Below are 24,611 nucleotides of genomic sequence, written 5' to 3'. Positions count from 1 at the left end.
GTTCTTTTCAAGGCTAAGAATTCATAAATGTAATTTCATGATTTGCTGTGTGAAGTTTTTTGTGATATATTGATAGCCAAGAAAATGTCATACTATAAATAAACCCTGAGGGAAAGTTAAAAGGTGATAAAATTGGTGAATCTAAATGAAGTATATCTTTTTCATTTTAAAAAGTGTTTTGGGACGAATTATAATTATTTGGGCAACATTTGTTTGTTATAGATTTTTTTTTTTAAGAGACAGTCTCACTTTATTGCCTTTGGTAGAGTGCAGTGACATCACAGCTCACAGCAACCTCCAACTCCTGGGCTTAGGTGATTCTCTTGCTTCAGCCTCCTAAGTATCTGAAACTGCAGGAGCCTGCCACAATGCCCGGCTATTTTTTTGTTGCAGTTTGACCGGGGCTGAGTTTGAACCCGCTACCCTCGGTATATGGGGCTGGTGCCCTACCCACTGAGCCATAGGCACTGCCCCCATTATTATTTCTTAAAACATGGGTAAGCTTTCAGGCAAATTTTATTATGAATTTCAGCTTCAAAAACAAATAGTTCTACAGGATCTCAAATATACATTAAATATTTCTATCTTCTGCTAAAGAGCCTCATAAGTCTTACACCTTCAAGGTGTGGTAGACTCTCTTAGATTGATGTCTGAGTCAGCAGTGGGGATGGCCCTTTGATTTATGAATTAGCTGGTTATCTTTGATTATCTGTGATGAAAAAAGTATGCTTTGACCACCTAATTCATTACTTTTTTTTTGTTATTATTAAATCATAACTGTGTACATTAATGCAATCATGGGGCACCACACACTGGTTTTATATACCATTTGGCATATTTTCATCACACTGGTTAACATAGCCTTCCTGGCATTTTCTTAGTTGTTGTGTTAAGATATTTATATTCTACATTTAGTAAGTTTCACATGTATCCTTGTGAGATGCACCGTAGGTGTAATCCTACCAATCATCCTCCCTCCCTGTCCATCCTCCCCCCTCCTTCCCCTCCCTCTCCCTCTTCCCCTTCCCCATATTCTTAGGTTATAACTGAGTTATAGCTTTCATATGAAAGCCATAAATTGGGCGGTGCCTGTGGCTCAGTGAGTAGGGCGCCAGCCCCATATGGCGAGGGTGGTGGGTTCAAACCCAGCCCCGGCCAAACTGCAACAACAAAAAAAATAGCCGGGCGTTGTGGCGGGCGCCTGTAGTCCCAGCTGCTCGGGAGGCTGAGGCAAGAGAATTGCGTAAGCCCAAGAATTAGAAGTTGCTGTGAGCCGTGTGATGTCATGGCACTCTACCCGAGGGCGGTAAGGTGAGACTCTGTCTCTACAAAAAAAAAAAAAAAAAAGAAAGCCATAAATTAGTTTCATAGTAGGGCTGAGTACATTGGATACTTTTTCTTCCATTCTTGAGATACTTAACTAAGAAGAATATGTTCCAGCTCCATCCATGTAAACATGAAAGAGGTAAAGTCTCCATCTTTCTTTAAGGCTGTGTAATATTCCATGGTGTACATATACCACAATTTATTAATCCATTTGTGGATCGATGGGCACTTGGAATAATTCATTACTTGTAAATTTTTTGTGTGTTTTGCTAAGATATCTGAGTAGTTAACTAATTTTGTTCAGTTTGTATTTTTAGTTTATATTTTATTATTTTTTGGCACAACTTATTTTATCTCACATCCCAATAGTATGATCTCATTGTCATGCTCAAATATTTCTTTCAGTCAAAGGCAGTATTTGGGGCGATGCCTGTGGCTCAGTGGGGAGGGCACTGGCCCCATTTACCGAGGGTGGCGGGTTTGAACCTGGCCCTGGCCAAACTGCAACCAAAAAATAGCCAGGCGTTGTGGTGGGCGCCTGTAGTCCCAGCTACTCGGGAGGCTGAGGCAAGAGAATCACCTAGGCCCAGGAGTTGGAGGTTGCTGTGAGCTGTGTGATGCCATGGCACTCTACGGGGGGTGATAAAGTGAGACTCTGTTTCTAAAAAAGAAAAAAAAAAAATTAAAAAAAAAAGAAGGCAGTGGTTGTAGGTAGCTTTTCTTTTTTCTACAATATATAAATAAATATGTGTGTACTAGTTATCTAAATGTTATTTTATTTTGATAGAATTCAGCCCAAACACCTCCATATGCCTTGGGGAAATCATTGAGGCCCTCAGCTGAAATGATTGAGACTACCAATGACTCAGGAAAAACTGAGCTTTTCTGCTCTATTAATTGCTTATCTGCTTACAGAGTTAAGACTGTTACTTCTTCAGGTAATGCTTAAATTTGATAATTTTATAGATTTAATAACTACTGAAGAAGAATGTAACTGCTTTTCTTTCATTTTGTTACAAACCAAATTTAACTGTATGGTTAAATAAAGACCCAGGATTGCTTTACTTTTAAAGAAACGATAAATATATGATTTAGTTTTACACTGATTTTCTTCATTGAGGTATATATAGTATTTTCTAGTTTCATTGGGACATAATTGCAGTTAGTTGTAATTAGATTTGCAGATTTTTGTAAAGTTTGATTTTTTTAATATATTACTGAGTTATTTGATTTTTTCATTCTCCTGATACATTTTTGGATCATTTGTTCATTAGTGTAACTTATTTATTGGTTTTTATTTTTTGTCGCCCAGGTGACCAGGTTTTGTGTCATAGTTGTAAAACCTCAGCAATCCCTCAGTATCACCTGGCCATGTCAAATGGAACTATATACAGCTTCTGCAGCTCCAGCTGTGTGGTGGCTTTCCAGGTATGATCTCAGGTAGTGCTGTGTCCTTGCAGTCTTCTTAGGCATTGATCTGTGGTAAAATACTGATTGCTGGCCTATACTTAAGAACATTTTTTATTATTTATTTATTTATTATTATTTTTTCAGAGACAGAGTCTCACTTTATCGCCCTCAGTAGAGTGCTGTAGCATTACAGCTCACAGCAACCTCCAGCTCTTGGGCTTAGGCGATTCTCTCTTGCCTTAGCCTCCTGAGTAGCTGGGACTACAGGCGCCCGCCACAACGCCCAGCTATTTTTTGTTGCAGTTTGGTCAGGCAGGTTCATACCTGCCACCTCGGTATATGGGGCCGGTGCCCTATCCACTGAGCCACAGGCACTGCCCAGAACATTTTTTAAAAGTCTGTTGTGGGCAGTGCCTGTAGCTCAGTGGGTAGGGTGCCAGCCACACGCACCCAGGCTGGTGGGTTCGAACCCAACCCAGGCCAGGTAAAGCAACAATGACAACTGCAACAACAACAAAAATATAGCTGGGCGTTGTGGTGGGCACCTGCAGTCCGAGCTACTTGGGAGGCTGAGGCAAGAGAATTGCTTAAGCACATGGGTTTGAGGTTGCTGTGAGCTGTGGCGCTACAGCACTCTATCGAGGGTGACATAGTGGGACTCTGTCTCAAAAAAAAAAAAAATTAAAAAAAATAAATAAATAAATAAAAAGTCTGTTGAACCAGACTCCCGAAGGTCATTTCTACAAAATGTCCTAGCCCAGATAGTTGGCCTCTGAATTTTCTTTTTTAAGGTCCTCCCCTGAACTACCCTTCCCTCCCACTTTCTCCCTTGACTCTCTCCCTTTCAAAAGACTGGAAGGTGGGATATGATTTGGGCAGGTAAAGGTAAGAACAGTAGCCAGATGGGGCTCACATGCCCCTTCCTCTCATTCCTGCCCAGGTACCTAATGATTCCTGTCATGGAATTGTCAGTATCCACTTGTCTCATTTTTCCCTCACTCTCTGCAACACACCTAGAAAGAGTAGAGTTTAGTGATCCCCCAGGTGAGAAGATGCCTGATGCAGTCTCCCTGGCATCATGGTGAAAGAAACTCTGGCAGCTACTGTGTCTTAACAGCCATCAGGAGCTGGTGGGTGATGGGAGTGCAGGGCAGGTGGTATTTGGAGGGGAAGGAGAAGCCTGCTGTGATTTATTAGAGGCATGTGCTGGAGGTCTTTGGATGGCGTGAGTTCTAGTTTTTGAACTTTTGTTTAATGTTATATTTCTCAGTCCTTTTCTATTATGGAAGTTTAAAGTCATTTAAACTCTCTGTGAGATAGAAGTTTTTTAAAAAATGTGAGGAAATTATTAAAATGAGGAAGTCAGAATTACCAAGTTGTGTTATTTCTCCATTGCTAAAATCTTTGCCTTGTTTGTATTTGTTCAGAACGTATTTAACAAGCCCAAAGGAACACACTCCTCAGCAGTGCCCCCATCTCAGGGCCGCTCGGTCATAAGCCCACCCTCTGGGTCAGCAGTACCTACAGGAGGAGGTAATAGCTCTGCGACTTCCCCCAGCTCCGCCAGTGGCTCCAGTGGCTCAGCCAGTGGCTCCAATGGCTCTGCCGCAACCGGTCTCCAGCCTCTTGCTAAACAATCCCAGCAAGTTGTTTTAACCCACAGAGTTGTTAAACTCAAGTGTCAGCAGTGTAATCATCTGTTTGCTGCAAAACCAGAACTTCTTTTCTACAAGGTAAAGAGAGATCTGAAAGGGATAATATAAACATACCTCCTGGAAGCACTTCTGTCTTTCCATCTTTGATAGTTGCTCAGTTTGCTTTGAAATGAGAAGGAAAGGATTTCTTAAAGATAAAGCAACTATTTAGTTAGATCTTTTTTGTTGTTGTTGTTTAGTTAGATCTTAATGACTGTTATTTCTCCGCAGGGTAAAATGTTTTTGTTCTGTGGCAAGACTTGCTCTGATGAATACAAAAAGAAAAATAAAGTTATGGCAATGTGTGATTACTGTAAACTGCAGAAAATTATAAAGGAGACTGTGAGATTCTCAGGGGTTGATAAGCCATTCTGTAGTGAAGGTAAAGAAAAAAGTTCGTTTTTATCCACAGAGCATGTGGTTGTTATATGACAATTCATGATGTTACATGATAATTCATTCATTATTAATTCATGATTAATTTTTAAGTAATTTTTGTCATAAGGTATAATTTGAGGCTTTTATATTGTTTATACTTAATTCACTTTAAAGGCTATGTTTTTAAATGTAATCTCAAGAAAAAAACTATCAAAAATAATTACATCAATGGTATTAATATGAAAAATTCTCTTCATAAATTTAACTATGACAGAGATACTTTTCGTCTTGTACTCATTTGTAAAGCGAGAACTTAAGCAATTATTGCTTCTTGGCTTAAGAAACTTTTGTATCTAACGATTCTGAATGTACGTGGCCTAGTATTTTAAAGTATATTTAAAAAGTGAAAAAAATAAGGCAATATGAGTTTGATTTGTATATATGTATGCAGTTTGATTTGTGTGTATGTATACAAACATGTGTATATTTGATTGATACGAATATAGAGACAGTGCTTTAATTTAGAGACAAATAATTGTGTCAGCAAATTTAGAAATTTGCTTTTTTAAGAAAAGACCATAGAAACTCACTTTACCTCCTTTACATTAATGTAAATTTGATGTTTCTTCCTTTCATCCCTCTGGTTCTCAGTTTGCAAATTCCTTTCTGCCCGTGACTTTGGAGAACGATGGGGAAGCTACTGTAAGATGTGTAGTTATTGTTCACAAACATCCCCGAATTTGGTAGAAAATCGATTGGAGGGGAAGTTAGAAGAGTTTTGCTGTGAAGATTGCATGTCCAAATTTACAGTTCTGTTTTATCAGGTAAATATGATGGTTTTTTTTTGGTGAAGTTAGTGCAAATTGTTTTTTATTTCAAATTTGTTCAAATTGTGTGAAGAAAAATGTGGTGTTTAGTGGAGATCAGTGTGGAGATTTCTCAAAGAACTAAAAATAGATCTACTGTTTGATCCTGCAATTCCACTAACTGGGTATGTACCCAGAGGAAAAGAAATCATTATGTCAAAAAGATATCCACACTTAAGTGTTCGTTGCAGCACAGTTTACAATCACAAAAATACAGAATCAACCTAAGTACCTAGTAACTGATGAGTGGATTTAGAAAATGTGTTGTATATATACACACCCCCCATAGAATACTACTTAGCCATAAAATGGAATGAAATTTTATTCTTTGCAACCACTTGGATGGAACTGGAGGCCATTATCCTAAGTGAAGTAACTTAGGAACAGAAAAATAAATGCTGCATGTTATAACTAAACAATGGCTACACAAGGGTACAAACAGTGGTGTAATGGACATTGGAGATTCAAAAGGGGGTTGGAAGGGTTGAGGGATGAAAAATTGCCTGTGGGGTACAGTGTACAGTGTGTACTCCTTGGGTGATGGGTACACCCCAAGCCGAGATTCAACCATTATACAATATATGCATGTAACAAAATTCAACTTGTACCCTCTGCATGTATTAAAAAAAAAAAGAAAGTGGGTGGCGCCTGTGGCTCAAGGAGTAGAGCGCCGGTCCCATATGCCGCAGGTGGCAGGTTCAAACCTAGCCCTGGCCAAAAACCACAAAAAAAAAAAAAAAAAAAAAAAAAAGAAAGAAAAGAAAAATTTGGTGTTTAGAGCTAGGTAAAATTAATTATTTGGTACTATAGCAAAATTTGATTGAATATAAACATGAAGTCTTTGGGGTAAAAGAGCATAGGATTTCTGGAGACTTTGCTGTTGATTAAAGATATGTTCCCTTTGTTTTTACTTTCTTTTTTTTTTGCGGTTTTTGGCCAGGGCTGGGTTTCAACCCACCACCTCCTGTATATGGGGCTGGTGCCCTACTCCTTGAGCCACAGGCGCCGCCCTTGTTTTTACTTTCTTATAAGGCACATTGACCTTGTTAATAACTGGGCACTTTCAGGTTAGAAATTCACAGTTTTCCTTAATTGGCTCCCTCATTCAGGTTACTTTTAGGAACTTGAAGTCAGATCTTGTTCTTGCTTTATAGGTTAAATGACAATGACTGACAACCTTACCCACCTCCTTTTAAAAAAGATTACCTTTTGAAAGGCTAATAACAATAGCTACAGTTAACTGAACCGCTACTAATACATATCTGGTGCTCCATAAGTATTATTTCATTTAATCACCATAGTCCCGAGAGGTTAGAATATTATTGCCAGTTTATAAATAAAGGGAAAAAATGAGGTCCAAGGAGGTTAAGTAATGTGCCCTTGAGGAAGCTGGGAGCTGAAATCTGGACAGTACCTATTACATTCTAGTGAAATCATTGTTTACTTGTCTATCTCTTCCTCAAAATAGGATTTTCTTTTGAGAGGGAGGTAAATATCTTTTCATCATTATATGATCAGGACCAATCAGAGTGCTTAAGACAAAGGGTGTCTGATTAGATATTTGTTGATGAATCAAGTCTTTATGACTCCAAAGTCTATATTGTTTTCTACTACAGTAAGTTGCTTCTTAATTTTTTTTAAAAGTACAAGCTATCTTTAGATTGCTTCATTAGTAATTTCGAAAGTGAAAAAACAGTGTTTATATTCTCTTGACTTACGACATCAAAATGAAACATGTAATTAAATATAATTTTAGTGATAATATTTTAAGGTGAGTACCTTACATTTTGTTGTCTCCACTGATTTATATAATCTGTTTTCATAGTGCCTCTGGTTTTATGATTAATGTTATCTTTTCATTATTTTATAGTTTTGAGCCTATCTTGTCTTATATCTTTCTAGATGGCCAAGTGTGATGGTTGTAAACGACAGGGTAAGCTAAGTGAGTCCATAAAATGGCGAGGCAACATCAAACATTTCTGTAACCTATTTTGTGTCTTGGCGTTTTGTCATCAGCAAATGATGAATGATTCTCTTTCACAAAATAAAGGTAAAATTAAACTTGGCTAATAGGATCTTTATGTCAGTGCTAGAGTATACTGTAAGCACGTATGGTTGTAAATAATATAATAAAAACAAAATTTCTCTTGATTCAAATAGACTTAATTTCCTTAAAGAACCCTTAAAGATTGCCCTTGAGGGAAAATAAATTCTAATGCTTTTTGCTTTCTTAATCAAGACAACAACAAAAATCAATAAATGTCTAAGCACTAACTTTTATAAGAAAATTAGATATGATTGCTTTGGATTGAATTGATCTGTACATAACCAACCTAAGGGATATTTGCTATTCAGTTAAACTGGAAATAAGAATAGAAAATTAGGGCAAACAAAGGCGAAGATACAAGTACATTAATACAGTTGCTGAGACTAGCCTAAGATTTGATCCAAAACTTGCTCGTAGCTCAGAAAAGAATAACAACACATTAATTATCTCAAAAAAAAAAAGTAGACCAGTTCTTCATGGGTAGCAAAGTTTTTCCTGGCTAAGAATAAAATATTTTTTCAAGTAGGGCAGCTAATGTGGTCAGAATATCCAGGTGAGTAGATAGATGTGTGGTGTGTTCATAAAATAGCTTTCCTTTCTAAATATTAGGTTGAAACCCTTGGTATTGTGTCTGGATTCAAGCCTGGAGTGCTGCTGCCTAATTGGCAGTTTCCATGTGCTTTGGCTCCTTGTAGTCTGGCCCTTGCCTGCCTTTGCATTATCTTAATCATACATGCCTGTACTAATCTCTTCTGTTAGCCATTCATTGCCTAGGACCAGTCAGGTTGGTGGTAGAACATTCATTTTGTAATGTGGGTTTAAGAAAACCATTGTTTATGTGGGTGGACAGGTTCCCTCATCAAGTTATTTATAAAAATTGTGATGTTAAATTTTTATTTAAAGCGAGCTTAGGTGTAGGAGTTTTAATATTCACTAATAGAACAACCTGCTTAGTCCTGAAGCTAATACTTGAATTTTTACCTGTTAAATGTCCTTTGAGGTTTATAGAATTTTATAGAATCAGGCTCTCTTTAATTCCAGTGATCACTAATCTAACCAGAATCACCTAACCCAACATTATACAGAGTTAGATATTTGCATTGCTCCTTGAAAACCTAGTTGTAAAACAGGGTGTGTGGGTATGTGGCCCTTTTGTTTATATCAGGTCTTAACTTTGTTTATTTTAATCAGTTAATATTTCTAAGGTACAAACCACTTTCAAGGTGCTCCCTTCTGCAAGGACAAATATAACACCAGTTATAACCAATGTGGTATCACTGGCAAAAATACCTGCGGCCCAGCCCACAGCGATCACTGACAGTGTTTTAAAAGGTATGAGCTGATGAGAGTTGTCTAGCCTAAGTAGTTCTTACTGGTAATAACTTTCATTACATTATATAAAGAAATGTGCCCTACTTTCTTTAAGGGAAGTGGGTAGCAAGTAAGGTGATGTGAGTAGGAAAGGAAGTGGTATGCATATATATATATATATATATTTATTTATTTTTTTTGAGACAGAGTCTCAGTCTGTTACTCTCGGTGGAGTGCTTGTGGCATCATAGCTCACCTCAAACTCTTGGGCTTAAACAATCCTGCCTCAGCCTCCTTGGTACTTGGGACTACAGGTGCCCTTCATAGTGCCTGGCTAGTTTTAGAGATGGGGTATTGCTCTTTCCAGGCTGGTCTCTTAACTTCTGAGCTCAAGCAGTCCACCTGTCTCGGCCTCCTGGAGTGCTATTAGAACCTAGTTTTTAAACAGCGTGTGCGACCCTTTTGTTTATACCAGGTCTTGACTTTATTTTGATCAGTTAGTATTTCTAAGGTATTAATTAGTATTTTCAATATTTCTTAGCAACACTAAAGGGATGAGTGAGCTACCATGCCCGGCCTGTCGTTTATTTTTATTTATTTATTTATTAATTAAGAGTCTCACTCAGTCTCTCTGGGTAGAGTGCCATATCATCCTAGCTCATGGCAACCGCAAACTCTTGGGCTCAAACAATCCTCTTGCATCAACCTCCCAAGTAGCTGTAACTATAGGAGCCTGCCACAATGCCCAGCTTTTTTTTTTAGAGACAGAGTCTTACTTTGTTGCCCTCGGTAGAGTGCCCTGGCATCACAGCAACCTCCAGCTCTAGGGCTTAGGTGATTCTTTTGCCTCAGCCTCCCTAGTAGCTGGGACTACAGGCATCCGCCATAACGCCCGGCTATTTTTTTGTTGCAGTTTGGCCGGGGCTGGTTTTGAAATCGCTATCCTTGGTGTATGGGGCTGGCGCCCTACTCACTGAGCCACAGGCGCCACCCAGTGCCCAACTATTTTTGGAGACAGTCTCGCCCTGGCTCAGGCTGGCCTGGAACTCCTGAGCTCAGGCAATCCACTCACCTCAGGCTGATAGAGTGCTAGGATTACAGGCGCGTTATTTTTTAAGAAGCTGAATGATTTTAATATACCCGTTCCTTTACCATCAGAGATTCTAATACAGTAGGAAGGAGTTGTGGCCCAGGGATCCTTGCCTCTACCAAGTACTCAGCTGATAATGATGCAGAGTTTCCTTGGACCATTTTTTAGAAATTCTGGTCTAGACTCCCACCCTAGTGAGCGAAGTAATGTCTTGGTCTCATAGTTTACTTCTGTATATTCTGGAGATAATAATACATATTTTAATTTATAACAGGTGCAGTTATTAAAGGGGCAGCAAAGATCACTGAAGATGTAAGTTTTTTTGTTGATATTTTTCCTGACAATGCCGCTTCAGCTTATTTTCACTTTGGATATTGTATTCAAACAGTGTTTTTGGTTTGCACCTTGGTCTCCAAAAAAACTAGATTAATATATTATTTATTAACCTTTGTTTTAAGTCTTATAATTTAACCCTACATTATTAATGAGAATGCATTTCTTCTTTATTTTATTATTTGTATTCAGGTTCTTTATTCTGTAAATATTGGCTAATGCCACCTAGTTGGAATTAACAAAACTACAATATTTTTCTCTTTTACTACATTCATGTATTTCTTTTTTAGAGTAGAAAACCTTTTGAAAGTTCAGTGTAGTATTGCTTTATGCAACTTTGAATTATGTGAAGCTGAAAATAGTGCAAAGTGAAATATATTTAACCTCTTTGTCTCAAATTTGAAATATTGTGAAACTTGCCAAAATTAACGCAAAATTTCAAGAAATGTATAATTTCATTCTGCAAGCTGGAAAGATTGCAAACTATGTCATTGTTGCCCTATATCAGTGTCACTAACAGGAAAACAAAATTTCCATCATCTTTTTTTTTTTTTTTTTTTGTAGAGACAGAGTCTCACTGTACCGCCCTCGGGTAGAGTGCCGTGGCGTCACACGGCTCACAGCAACCTCTAACTCTTGGGCTTACGCGATTCTCTTGCCTCAGCCTCCCGAGTAGCTGGGACTACAGGTGCCCGCCACAACGCCCGGCTATTTTTTGGTTGCAGTTTGGCCGGGGCTGGGTTTGAACCCGCCACCCTCGGCATATGGGGCTGGCGCCCTACTCACTGAGCCACAGGCGCCGCCCATTTCCATCATCTTTTATCAGTATCTCATGATATTATCTTAGATCTTGGGTTAATGTTTTAGTGACTGTTGTGTTGCTATGTTAACATTTTCTCTTGATACAATTAAAAATATTTGTTATATAACAATGTCATTCAGATGTTTATTAATTGGCTAGGCTAAAATATGTACCTCAAATTCAATAACTTTGGAACAAAAGTTAAATGTGATAAAAATCTATGAAGATGACTAATCTGCTGTGGTATCTTATGCTGTCAATTTAGGAGAGTATACTCTGCAGCATAATAGCAGTAATGCTCAAAAAACCAAAAGCAGCATTAAAGCAGGTATATCCTTTTATTCATAAAAATTATTACCAGGCAAGGCTAACAGAATAAGTGGAAAATATCCTGGTAACACAGCTGCAAGATCAATGCTGTCATATAGTACACCCCTAAGGCCAATTTGTCATCTGTGCTAACGCATGCGTATTTTTGATGATTTCAAAGGTGACAGTGAGACAAAAGGTTTACTACCAAAAAAAAAAAAAAAAAAGAAAAAGGTTTATTACAAGTCATGGCTGCTTTTCCAATTTTAAAGCTCACCAAGGTTTTAAGAATATAAAAGTGAGCAGGCAAGCTATATCTGCTAACTTTCGAAGCTATCAAAACATTTCAGCTTTACCATAATTTAAAAAGACTTTAGCTTGGAAGACAGCATAACACCTGCTATTAAGGAATCTGTGGAAGTGAAACAGAAGGTGGATTTGCACAGTTGATGAAAGGGATATTGAAAATTTGCTTGGGTTTTCCCCCTTAGATTAACAAAGGAAGACTTGCTAGAATTAGAAAAATAAAGGCAGCAGGAAGAGGGGCCCTGGCAATCAGCCTGGGCCTTCCGTTTGTTCCGCATAACAATAAAACAACTAGCATAGGCTTTTGCCCATATTTCAGCAGCAGTTACACTGTTTTTGAAGAAGATGATCCAAATGTGGATGGCTGCTACACAGTGGCAAGGCAAAAGATGGAAAATGTGTCTGTGTATCAAGAAATCCTGAGTAAAAAAAAAAAAGAAAGAGAGAGAGAAAACTCAAAACTACATTAGATTTGTTCTTTAGCAAAAGGCTTCCTGGGAAACAAACCAGTCTCCACTATAATGTGGAGAGATAGCTTGCTAATTTAGTACATCTTGTTTTCCCATTATTTGTGTTGGAAGATTATGATAATTTCTCCTGAATTATTTTCAGGCAGTATATTACATTAGTTAATGAAATGTCATTGAATTAACTTTTTATTTATTTGTATATTATGTATTGTACATTAAATTATATTTTAGAATTACATGATTAATAAATTACTATATTGTATAATTAATAATTATGCACACAATTATATAGTTAAGGTGTTAATGTATTATGTTATGTATTGATGAGTATTAACATGTGTTTGTAAAAACATCCGGTATTGGTTGTAGATTTATGTACTCTGATAACACATCCCTCTTCTACTTTATATGTATGAGAGAATTAGTTTTGAATTATGCTAGTTTTGAATTATTTAGGTTTTTCAGGACTATATACCTCATATTTCATGCGACTGCCCAATATTTGCCCCATGTGGATATCTCTGTAAGTCAGCAGACATTTAAATTGTGTTACAGAATAGCTCTGATTAATATTTTCATTTTAGTCCATAAAAAGTATAATAAATAATAGTGTAAAAAATATAGAAAAGTACAAAGAAGATCTGCAAAACTCAGCAAACCTTTTCTATGGAGGTCTAGGCAGTAAATATTTTAGACTTTGTAGGCCATATGGCTTGTATTGCAGCTAGAGACTGCCACTTTGGCCATTGTAGTGCAGAAACAGCCATAAACAATACACAGAAAGAGTAAGAGTGGCTATGTTCCAGTAAAACTTTTTTTACAAACAAGTGGTGGGCTGGATTTGGCCCGCAGATCATAGTTTTCCTGCTCTACTGTGTTCCTACCACTCAGAATTAACCATTATTAGATTTAGTTTATTTGCAAACTTTTTTTTTTTTTTTTTTTTTGCAGTTTTTGGCCGGGGCTGGGTTTGAACCTGCCACCTCCCGTACATGGGGCTGGCGCCCCACTCCTTTGAGCCACAGGCGCCACCCTATTTGCACACATTTTTTTCTCCTACTTTTCTTTCCCCCCTTTTTGAAAAATTGATCACTATCACCAGTCCTCTGTTTATATCCCTAGAAACAACTACTGTTAAGAGTTTGATATGCATCCTTTTAGACCATTTGTAATATATATGTATTTTTTTTTTTAAGACACACACTTTGTCACCCTCAGTAGAGTGCTGTGTCGTCACAGCTCACAGCAATCTCAAACTCCTAGGCACAAGCAATCCTCTCACCTCAGCCTCCCAATCCTCTCACCTCAGTTGGGACTATAGGCGCCCACCGCAACAGCCAGCTATTTTTAGAGATGGGGTCTGGCTGTTGCTCAGACTGGTCTGAAACTCCTGAGCTCAAGCAGTGCATCCGCCTTGGCCTTCCAGAGGGCTGGGATTACAGGTGTGAGCTACCACGCCTGGCCTGTAATCTTTCATATATACAAATCCATATCTATTCATGCTGATACATGAATTGGTACATTCCTGTTCACTACTGTATAATATTGGATTATAGGTACACTGTTTCATTTATCCATTGCCCTATTGGTGAACCTTAGGTTGTTTCCAGTTTTTCATTATTAAAAGTCTCTGCTACGTTGAATACCTTTGTATATTTCTCCTTGGGCATGTATGCAGGTAGTTCCCTAGTATAGAAATGGAAGAGTAGAACTGTTGGGTCAAAGAGTATTTGCACTTTTAGTTTTTAAATTACCATATACAGTGGCTGTTCCAGTTTTTTTTCCCAGCAACAGTTCATGATTGTACCATTTCCCACAGCCTCACCATCTTTTAATATTGTTAAATTTAAACTTTTTTTTTTTTTTTGCCAATTTGCTTGGTAGCATCTTACTGTTGTCTTATTTTGCGTGTCACTGATACTAGCAGGTTTGCTTACATTTGTTTCTGGTCATTTGAATTTGAATTTCTTGTTTTCAGTTTTTCTCCATTTTGGTGTTAAATTGTTTTTTTTCTTACTGATTTCTAGGAGGTCTCTGTATTCTGGGTTCCCCCCCTTTCTACTTATTTTCATCAACACAAAAATATGCAGTCATACTTTTTTTTTAAATCTGCCCTTCTTGTTGGTAATAGTCATACACCTTATCTGAAAACAATCATCCTTTAATACCATGACCTCCAATAACTGTCCTGCTCTCCTCGTGGAAAAACTCCTCTACTTGCTGCCTCTGCTTTATCTGTTATCTTTCTTTAGCTCACTCTAGACAGGCTTCTGTCTACACCACTGTACTGAAACTGCTCTTGTCAAGGTTGCCATCGGTCTTTATTTTGCCAAATCCAGTGGTCAGTTTTTTTCTACTCAACCTTTCAGTAACATTTAACACAGTTGATCTCACCTTCCTTCTCGAAATACCTTCATTCAACTTCAGGACATCATACTTGGTTCTTTCCTCGGTCTGCATTACTTCCTAGGGGACTCATATAGTCCTGTGGTTTTATTTTATTTTATTTTTTGTGGTTTTTGGCCGGGGCTGGGTTTGAACCCGCCACCTCTGGCACATGGGACCGGCGCCCTACTCCTTGAGCCACAGGCACCACCCAGTCCTGTGGTTTTAAAAACTACCTAGATGGTGGCTGATTCCCGGATTTATTTCTCTTGCCTTGACCTTTGAGCTCCAGATTCACGTATCCAGCTGCCTACTTGACATTTACACTTAGATGGTTAATATCCATCTCAAATAATACGTCTGAAGTAGTACCTTTTATGCCTCCCAGACTTCCTGCTCAGTGTTCCCTGTTGCTGTCTCCTTAGCCTGAGCACCATTGTCTAATTTTCTGGACGATCGCAGTGGCCTCCTGCCTGTCCTCCTGCTTCCATTCTTGCCCTTTCACTTTTTCTCCACTCTGTTACCACAATGATCTTTTAAAAACACAGATCAGATCATGTTATTACTCTGCTCAAAAACCTTCAGTGAAATTCTGAGAAAGAATAAAGAAGGGGAGGAGTTAGTTTCCACATACTAAATTATAGGAAAACTACAGATACTTTAAAACTCCATCATTAGAACAACTGGTACAGGTGTGTGAATAGACAGACAACTCAATAGACAAGAAATCCAGAAATAGATCCAAATACATATATGTGAATTTAATGATGATAAAGATGGCATTTCAGATGAATAGGAGAAACACGACTATTTAATAAATAATGATGTGACAACTGAGTATACCAATGGATGAAAATCAATAGGATTTGTACCTCACAGTTTAAACCAAAATAAAATTCAGTTGGAGAAATGAATTAAATGTAAGAAATAATAAAAGTACTCAGAAAAATATAGGGAAAACATTTATTTATTTATCTTATTTCAGATTAACATGAGGATACAAATGTTTAGGTTACTTTTCATTTCTCAGGTAAAGTTCAAGTTGTTGTTGAGCCCTTCACCTAGGAGGCGTGCAGGAAAGTGTTTTAACAATGTAGAAGTGTGAAGAGTCTTTCTAAGTATGTCACAAAACCCAGAAGCCATAAAAGAATCAATGGGAAAATTCAACCATATTTCAAAGTCAGAAGACAAATGACAAAATGAAAGGTTGCAAATAATGTCACAAAAGGTGAATTTTTAATATGTAAAGAGTTTCTAGGAATCAATAAAAAGATCTAGTACTCAGTAGGAAAATGTGTAAAAGTGTGACCCATAAGTTTATAGAACTGGACAGAAGAGTACTACTTAAACTTATGCAAAGGTATTCAACTTCAAAGTTAGAAAATCCTGATTAGAACTATAATTTAATCAGATTGGCAAACACAAACAATGGATAACACTATTAAGTAATTATTGCCAATGAGAGTGTAAATTAGTAAAACTGCTACAGAGGACAATTTATTAGAACTTGTTAAAACTTAAAATGCAGGCGATGCCTGTGGCTCAGTGAGTAGGGCGCCAGCCCCATATGCCGAGGGTGGCGGGTTCAAACCCAGCCCCGGCCAAACAGCAACAATAACAAAAAAATAGCCGGGTGCTGTGGCGGGCGCCTGTAGTCCCAGCTGCTCGGGAGGCTGAGGCAAGAGAATCGCGTAAGCCCAAGAGTTAGAGGTTGCTGTGAGCCGTGTGACGCCACGGCACTCTACCCGAGGGCGATACAGTGAGACTCTGTCTCTACAAAAAAAAAAAAAAAAAACTTAAAATGCAAACACCATTTATCTAAGACCTCTATTTTTCAGAGTTTATCCTTCAGATACATTTTGCACATTTACAAAGTGAAATATGTACAGGGATTAATTGCAGCATGGTTTGTAGTAGCAGGAACTTGGAAACAACCTGATTGTTTCATCAGTGGTCAGGGGCATGATATGTTCATTCTTGAGTTACTACATGAATTAGAAAAAAGTAGCCCTGCATGGGCAGATTCTGAAATGCACCTCTTTGTAATCCCACCCCTATTTACATGGCCTGGCAAATGGACTCCCCTGCACAAGCATAAAGAGTGACCTTGTAGGGGCTGTAGTTAAATTAAATGTGGTGTATCCATACAGGGGAATACTATGCAGCTTTTAAAAAGAATGTGGCAGCTCAATATTTAGAGGCATAGAGCAGTTTCATGCATAAAAACAAAGAAGAGAAGACAGAAAATAATGTATGGCATACTGCCATTTGTACTTTAAACACACAAACACACACACATAACTTGTGTATACGTAGAGATTATCCCTAGAGGGCAACCAGTACATGGGTAATTGTGGTTGTCTCTGAGGAGAACTAAATGACTAAAGAAGAATTTTAAGAAGGAAAATTATAAAAAAAGAATAAGAGGGAAAATTATTTTTTCATTGTTTATTATTATATCACACTACCCATTCAAAAATATGCCTGGATTTTTTTTAAAGATAAAGGAAAACAGGGCAAGGATATGAATAGAGAGTTCGTGGAAGAGGAAATGCAAATAATGCTTTCACATGAAAAGATACCTAACCACACTGCAGTAAGGTGGAGATAGTAGAAAGTGCAGTAATACTGTGTTGGCCAGGATCGCTTGTGTATATATTGCTGATGGTCACATACTTTATGTGGAGACCAATTTAGCAGTGCCATCAGAATTAAAACTGTGAACCCTGTGACCCCCCCCCCCAACAATACTTCTGAGACTTTATTCTGTGGCTGTACTAGCACAGGTAGAATTAATTTATGTGTAAAGATTGCAGCTCTGTTTTAATAGCAAGGGATTTATAACATCCTAAATGTTTATCAGCAGGGATTCTTCAAATTACTTACAAATGTGTGGAATACTATGCAGCTGTGATTAGGCAGCTTTACACAGTTAGTAAATACTGTGTGTCTTCAAGAGAGTTTGCTAAGTGACAGAAGCAAGATGCTGAATATTGCTAATAACAGGCTACCATGAGTAGTCAGAAGTAGCTTAATAACAGCCCATCTCTAGAAGAATATACAGTAGTCCTCTGTTTTCCATGGTTTCACTTTCCAAGATTTCAGTTACCCACAGTCAACTGTGGTCCAAAAATATTAAATAGACAATTCCAGAAATAAGCAATTAATGAGTTTTAAAAATGCGCACCATGCGGATGGTGCCTGTGGCTCAAGGGAGTAGGGCGCTGGCCCCATATACTGGAGGTGGTGGGTTAAAACCTGGCCAAAAGCTATAAAAAAAAAAAAAAAAAAAGTGCACCATTCAGAGTAGCACAATGAAATCTCACTCCATCTCATCTGGGATGTGAATTATCTCTTTGTCCCCCATATCTACATTGTATGTGCTACCCACCTGTTAGTGTCTAGGAGCCATCTCTGAGATCAACAGATCCCAAGAAAGAAGGGTGAGTACAGTACAATAAGGTAGTTAGACAGGCACACTCCACATTCACATAACTTTTATTACAGTATATTGTTACAGTTGTTCTATTTTGTTATTGACTAATTTATAAATTAAACTTTATCATATGTATATATAGGAAAAACATAATAGGTTACTAGGCTTTGGTACTACCCATGGTTTGGGGCATCCACTGGGAGTCTTGGAATGTGTCCTCCAGGGGTCCTGGGAATAGTGGTTATGTTCAAGGGTGAGCCTGGATAGATGGCAGTCATTCATGTTTACACTTTTCATACCTTTTGAATTTCACAATGAGCATATATGTGTTACTTACTGTAAAAGTACATTTAGGGCGGCTCCTGTGGCTCAAAGGAGTGGGGCGCCAGCCCCATATGCCAGAGGTGGCAGGTTCAAACCCAGCCCCAGCCAAAAACTGTAAAAGTAAGTTTAACTTCCAACTGCTGCCCATCACATTAAAAATACAATCCTAATTTTGCTAAGACCTTCCAGATCCTACACAGTTTGGCTTCTGCCTACCTCTCCATTCTTCCCCTGCTTACTCTGTTTCAGTCGTGTTCTTGTCGATGTTCCTAAAGCATGGCAAGCTTTCTCCCACTGCAAGGTTTTTGCACCTGCCATCCCTCTACCTGGACTCTTCTGACCTTTGCCTTTGCATGGCTTGGCTTACTCTTCTGGATAATGCAGAAGATCTCTGCTGAGATGTTTACTCCAGAACATCCTCCTTGCCGTTACACTCCTTTCCCTTACCATGGTTTACACCTGGAATTATACATTACGTGTTTGTTTTACTTTGTTATTTTCTGTGTTTCCCTCTAAAATGTAAGGCCAATAAGAGCAAGACTTTGTCTTGTTTTCTGCAGTATCCCCAGGGCTTAGAACAGTGCCTAGCTTTTACGAAACATTCAGTAAATAAATATTTGAGTGAATAAACATGTTTAAAGTATATCCTCTCATTTTGTTGTTTATCTTATAACTTTGTTTTATAAAGTTTATAAAAGTTTTAAGTTTTGAGGTAATCAAATATATCAATATGTTTTACTTTGTTTTTATTCTTTTGTGTCTTATTTAAGATTATTTTCTCTGTGCTCTGGTCATTTGAAAGTTCTCCAGTGATTTTAAGTTTTGTTTTTTTTTTCTCATACTGAGGTCTTTAATTGAGATAGAATATACTTTTGCATATGTCCTAAGGTTGGATCTGATTTTTCTGATTAGCCCTTTGTCCTAATCAGCAAGAATTGTTTTCACTGTTTTGATTTTAACTATGGGGAGAATATTTTTCTAAATCAATAAATGGAACTGATACTGACTGGGAGAATTAGAAATTAGTATATATTTTCCCAAGTGACTTTTTAATTACAACCAATCATTTTTGCCACCACTCTTTCAAAGGAATTATATTTCCCTGGATATATATCACCTTTCAATTGATAGCAATTATAACAAGTGATAAAATATACTAAAAAAAATCTCTCTTTGGTTTCTGAATTTGTTTTTACCTAGGAAAACACACGGGCAGATGTCATGAAACTTCTGTCTTCCCAGGCTTGCCAGCCTCCTAGGCTTTTAAAGAACAAAGCATTATTATGCAAGCCTGTCACCCAGACCAAGGCCACTTCTTGCAAACCACATACACAGCACAAGGAATGTCAGACAGGTATGTGCCTTGTGCTTTCTTTCCCATGTCAAAGTTTATTTTCTGGTTTATTCGTTGTTTCTTTTTTTTTTTTTTTAAGAAAGGAAAAGAAAATAAATGACAGTTTTTTGAATGTGAAGACATTGTCTTGGGCTGGCCACATACACTGGGACTGGTGGGTTCAAACCCAGCCAGGGCCTGCCAAACAACAATGACAACTATAACAACAACAACAACAAAATAGCCGGGCATTGTGGTGGGCACCTGTAGTCCCAGCTGCTTGGGAGGCTGAAGCAAGAGAGTTGCTTCAGCTTAAATGTTTGAGGTTGCTGTGAGCTGTGATGCCATAGCACTGTACCAAGTGTGACATAGTGAGATTCTGTCTCAAAAAACAAACAAACAAAAATTATCTTGGATCACATGCTCTGAATACCTAATTTATTCCTTTTATAATTATTGACACTTGTAACTATTAAATTGAATCGGTGTGTACACAAAACATATAGACAGGCATTTCTTAGACATGTGCACTGCTGTTTTTCAATTATAGACAAACTATTATAGTTACTAAGATTAAAATCACTACCAATTTAACCTCAGTTCTTTCTTTGTGTCTTTTCCTTTAAATATTTTTAGAGACAGGGTCTCAGTCTGTTACCCAAGCTGGAGTGCAATGGCATGATCATAGCTCACTGTCACATTGAGCTCCTGGGCTCAAGTGATCCTCCTGTCTCAACCTCCCAAATAGGTGGGAATACTGTGCACCACCACACCTGGCTAATTTTTTGTAGAGATGAGGTTTCCCTATGTTGTCCAGTCAGGAACTCCTGCATTGATCTCTGGTTTCAGCCTCCTGAAGTATTGGAGTTACAGGGATGAGCCACCACACCTGACCTTCTGACCTTCCCCCCCCACCTTTTTTGAGATAGAGTCTCACTCTGTCACCCTGTTTGGAGTGTTGTGGCATCATCATAACTCACAGCAACCTTAAACTCTTGGGCGCAAGTGATCTTCCAGCCTTAACCTTCCTGGCTAGGACTACAGGCACCTGCCACAATGCCCACCTGATTTTTTTATATTTTTGGTAGGGATGGGGTCTCACTTTTGTTCAGCTGGTCTTGAACTCCTCAAGCTCAAGCAATCCACCTGCCTTACCCTCCCAGAATGCTAAGATTACAGGCATGAGCCACCTTACTGGCCTTTTTTTTTTTTAAACATTGCGAATTCAGTTATCAGTTGCCAAAAAAATACAACTAATAAGTCTGAGCTGTTGGTGATCAGGAAAAACTGTTTGAATTTATACTTGAAAAAGTTGTGAAATATTGTCCCAATCCATGTTAGCTACTTGTAATCCTACTACCTTTAGGCTCTTAATTATTTTAATAGTTACTGTGCCTAAAACAGTTTTTATTTTTTGTTTTTAATTAATTTTACTTCATACGTTGTAATATATTTAAAAGCTCAGTCTGTCAACATGTAATCATGAGTTTTTATATAGGGTGCCTTTCTTTTAATAAAAGTCAAAGAGAATCCTGTTTTCCTTCCTCAGGAAATTTGATTATTTTATATTCCTGTTAAAATGATATAATCTGTGCACATGAATTTATATACACACATGTCCATATAGATCTGTGGACATCTATATGTGTGTGCCTTATACATTTTTTTGAACTCTAGATTAAATATTAGATTGTTTTCTAATGCTGTTGTAAACCGCTTTGTCATTCGACATTGCATTGGAAACATCATTACACATTAATATTAAAATTTTGAGATTCTTAACAGACATAGATTTCAATGTAATTAATATAACCAACTCCCTAAATTGAAGATTTGGATTTTTTAAATAAGCAATTTGAAGAGTTTTAATGGATCTTTGTCTGCTTGTCTAATTATGTCCTTAGGATAAATCCTAAGCAGAATTACTGATAGAAAGGTTATCATAGATTTTTAAGGCTTTAAAAATTTTCACTCTCCTGAAAAGTTGCATGAATTTATGCTCCAGCCAGTAGTGTTTTGAGTGGATCCATTTCTGTACAACCTCTCTGTACAATGTTTAATTATTAAAATTAATAATTTCCCTTATGTATTTTTGCAACTTCAATTCTGAAAAAATTCAAAATTCAGAAGGGTTGAAAATCTAGTACAGTCAGCTCAGTGCCCGTAGTATAGTGGTTATGGCACCAGCCACATACACTGAGGCTGGTGGGTTAGAACCCTGCCTAGGCCAGCTCAAACAGCAATGACAACTGTAACAGGAAATGGCCAGGCATTGTGGCGGGCACCTGTGGTCCCAGCTACTTGGGGGGCTAAAAGCAGGAGAATTGCTTAAGCCCAAGAGTTTGAGGTTGCTGTGAGGTGTGATGCCATGGTACTCTATTGAGGGCGACCTGGTGAGACACTGTCTCAAAAATAAAAGAAAATACAGTACAGTGAACACCAATATATCATTCATCTAGATTTGTCAGATGTTTACTCTTTAATTTTTTTTCTAAACTCTTTGAAAGTAATTTATTTTAATTTATTCTTAATTTGATGTATTCTGTGAACTTTAGCCTAATTCCAGTAATCTATTAGATTCTTGGAATTAACTGTACGTGTACCATAGCCTACAGTTTTATTACAGTCTGTACTAATCCTTGGGTAAAGGAGAGATACAGTTTTCAGTGGCATTGTTGGAGGTAATATGGTTTGTGTTTAAACTTTAATTGGTATATTCTTTTGATAAATATAAATAGTAACAAAATATAAATTTTAAATGTGTGGAGAGAAACCTAAAGAATATTGCTTATTTGTAAGTTCTTGAAAATAACAGTGATTCAAATATTTCATTCAGATTTACCAATGTCTAATGAGAAAAATGATACAGAACTTGATTCTCCACCTGCAAAGAAAAAGAGAATGGGTTTTTTCCACACTTACGCTGCGGAATATTTAAAAGTTGGTTTTATTATCTGTCCTGGATCGAAAGAAAGTTCACCAAGGCCTCAGTGTGTCATTTGTGGAGAGATCTTAGCCAGTGAAAACATGAAGCTGGCAAGTCTTTCTCATCATTTGAAGACAAAACATTCAGAATTAGGAAACAAACCATTAGAGTTTTTTGAACAAAAATCTCTTGAAATGGAATGTCAAAATAGTTCTTTAAAAAAGTGTTTACTGGTTGAAAAGTCACTTGTGAAAGCTTCTTATTTAATTGCTTTCCAAATTGCTGCCAGCAAGAAGCCATTCTCCATTGCCGATGAATTTATTAAACCGTATTTAGTAGAAATGTGTTCAGAAGTTTTAGGTTCAAGTGCTGGAGACAAAATGAAAACCATTCCCCTTTCTAATAACATGATTGGACACAGGATTGATGAACTATCTGCAGACATTGAGGACCAGCTAATTCAAAAGGTCAGAGAGTCAAAGTGGTTTGCCCTTCAGATAGATGAGTCATCAGAAATCTCAAATATCACTCTTCTTTTGTGCTATATTCGGTTCATCGATTATGATTGTAGTGATATAAAAGAAGAATTATTATTTTGCATTGAAATACCTTCTGATATATCTGGTTTTGAAATATTTGAACTAATAAATAAATATATTGATAGTAAATCTCTGAATTGGAAACACTGTGTTGGTCTCTGTACCGATGGGGCTGCAAGTATGACTGGCAGGTATTCTGGTTTAAGGGCAAAAATTCGAGAAGTTGCCACGAATACAGTGGCATTTACACATTGTTTTATTCATCGGGAACATTTAGTGGCAGAAAAGTTGTCTCCCTGCTTACATAAAATTCTTTTGCAGGCAGCACAAATTTTAAGTTTTATAAAGAGCAATGCATTGAATTCACGTCTGTTAACAATATTGTGTGAAGAGATGGGATCTGAGCATGTGGATCTCCCACTTCATGCTGAAGTACGTTGGATATCAAGAGGGAGAATTTTAACAAGATTATATGAATTACGACATGAGATTAAAATCTTTTTGAATCAAACACATTCAGATTTGGCCAAGTATTTTCATGATGAGGAATGGGTTGCAAAGTTGGCCTATTTATCAGATATATTTTCACTTATAAGTGAGTTAAATTTAAGTCTGCAAGGAACTTTGACTACTTTCTTCAACTTGCACAGTAAAATCGATGCATTTAAGAAAAAGTTAGAAATGTGGTTGAAGTGCACACGAGAGAATGATTATAACATGTTTCCTTCATTTTCTGAATTCTCAAACTCATCAGATGTAAACATGAGCAGCATCACGAACATTATCTTTGAACATCTAGAAGGACTTTCTCAAATGTTTGATGACTGTTTTCCACCAGATGAAGACTTGCGTTCTGGAAATTTCTGGATAATTAATCCTTTTAAGAATCACCAAAATAATAATCTCACCAAGTTTGAAGAAGAAAAACTAACACAGTTATCTTCAGATTTAGGATTACAATTGGAATTTAAATCAATGTCTGTAACTCATTTTTGGATAAATGCAAAGAGAAGTTACCCAGGACTCCATGAAAAGGCAATGAACTTTTTATTACCTTTTTCAACTGTTTATTTATGTGATGCTGCCTTTTCAGCTTTGATTGAGTCAAAACAAAGAAATCTATTGGTTTCTGGCCCTGCTGTAAGACTTGCAGTCACATCTTTAATTCCAAGGATAGAAAAATTAGTAAAGGACAAAGACTAGCAATATGTATATTGCTCATCATCAAAGTCAATAATTTTGTGTTCAGTTTTGTATAAGTGTCCTAAAATATAATTTTCCTAATGTGGATTTGTTTTCAGTGGTTAAATAATGTTTTAATTTTTC

General features: G+C 37.3%; 1 protein-coding gene across 2 annotated transcripts in view; it reads left to right on the top strand.

The window, feature by feature from the left end:
• ZMYM6 (zinc finger MYM-type containing 6) overlaps positions 1–24,611 on the top strand; it is a 44,924-nt gene extending 20,313 nt beyond the window's left edge. Inside the window, exons 7-16 of one of the 2 annotated variants that reach the window (XM_053575155.1) lie at positions 2,114–2,264; positions 2,639–2,754; positions 4,164–4,469; positions 4,662–4,812; positions 5,460–5,632; positions 7,577–7,724; positions 8,913–9,053; positions 10,397–10,434; positions 19,688–19,841; positions 22,657–24,611. In XM_053575155.1, coding sequence (XP_053431130.1) covers positions 2,114–2,264; positions 2,639–2,754; positions 4,164–4,469; positions 4,662–4,812; positions 5,460–5,632; positions 7,577–7,724; positions 8,913–9,053; positions 10,397–10,434; positions 19,688–19,841; positions 22,657–24,488 — 3,210 coding nt within the window. In that variant the 3' untranslated portion in view covers positions 24,489–24,611. Of the gene's footprint in view, positions 1–2,113; positions 2,265–2,638; positions 2,755–4,163; positions 4,470–4,661; positions 4,813–5,459; positions 5,633–7,576; positions 7,725–8,912; positions 9,054–10,396; positions 10,435–18,517; positions 19,842–22,656 lie in introns of those variants that run through there. The other variant, XM_053575156.1, reaches the window with a different exon arrangement.

This window comes from Nycticebus coucang, chromosome 22 (genome assembly GCF_027406575.1).
Source record: "Nycticebus coucang isolate mNycCou1 chromosome 22, mNycCou1.pri, whole genome shotgun sequence".
NCBI classification, from domain to species: domain Eukaryota; kingdom Metazoa; phylum Chordata; class Mammalia; order Primates; family Lorisidae; genus Nycticebus; species Nycticebus coucang.
This window is presented reverse-complemented; position numbering and strand designations above follow the sequence as displayed.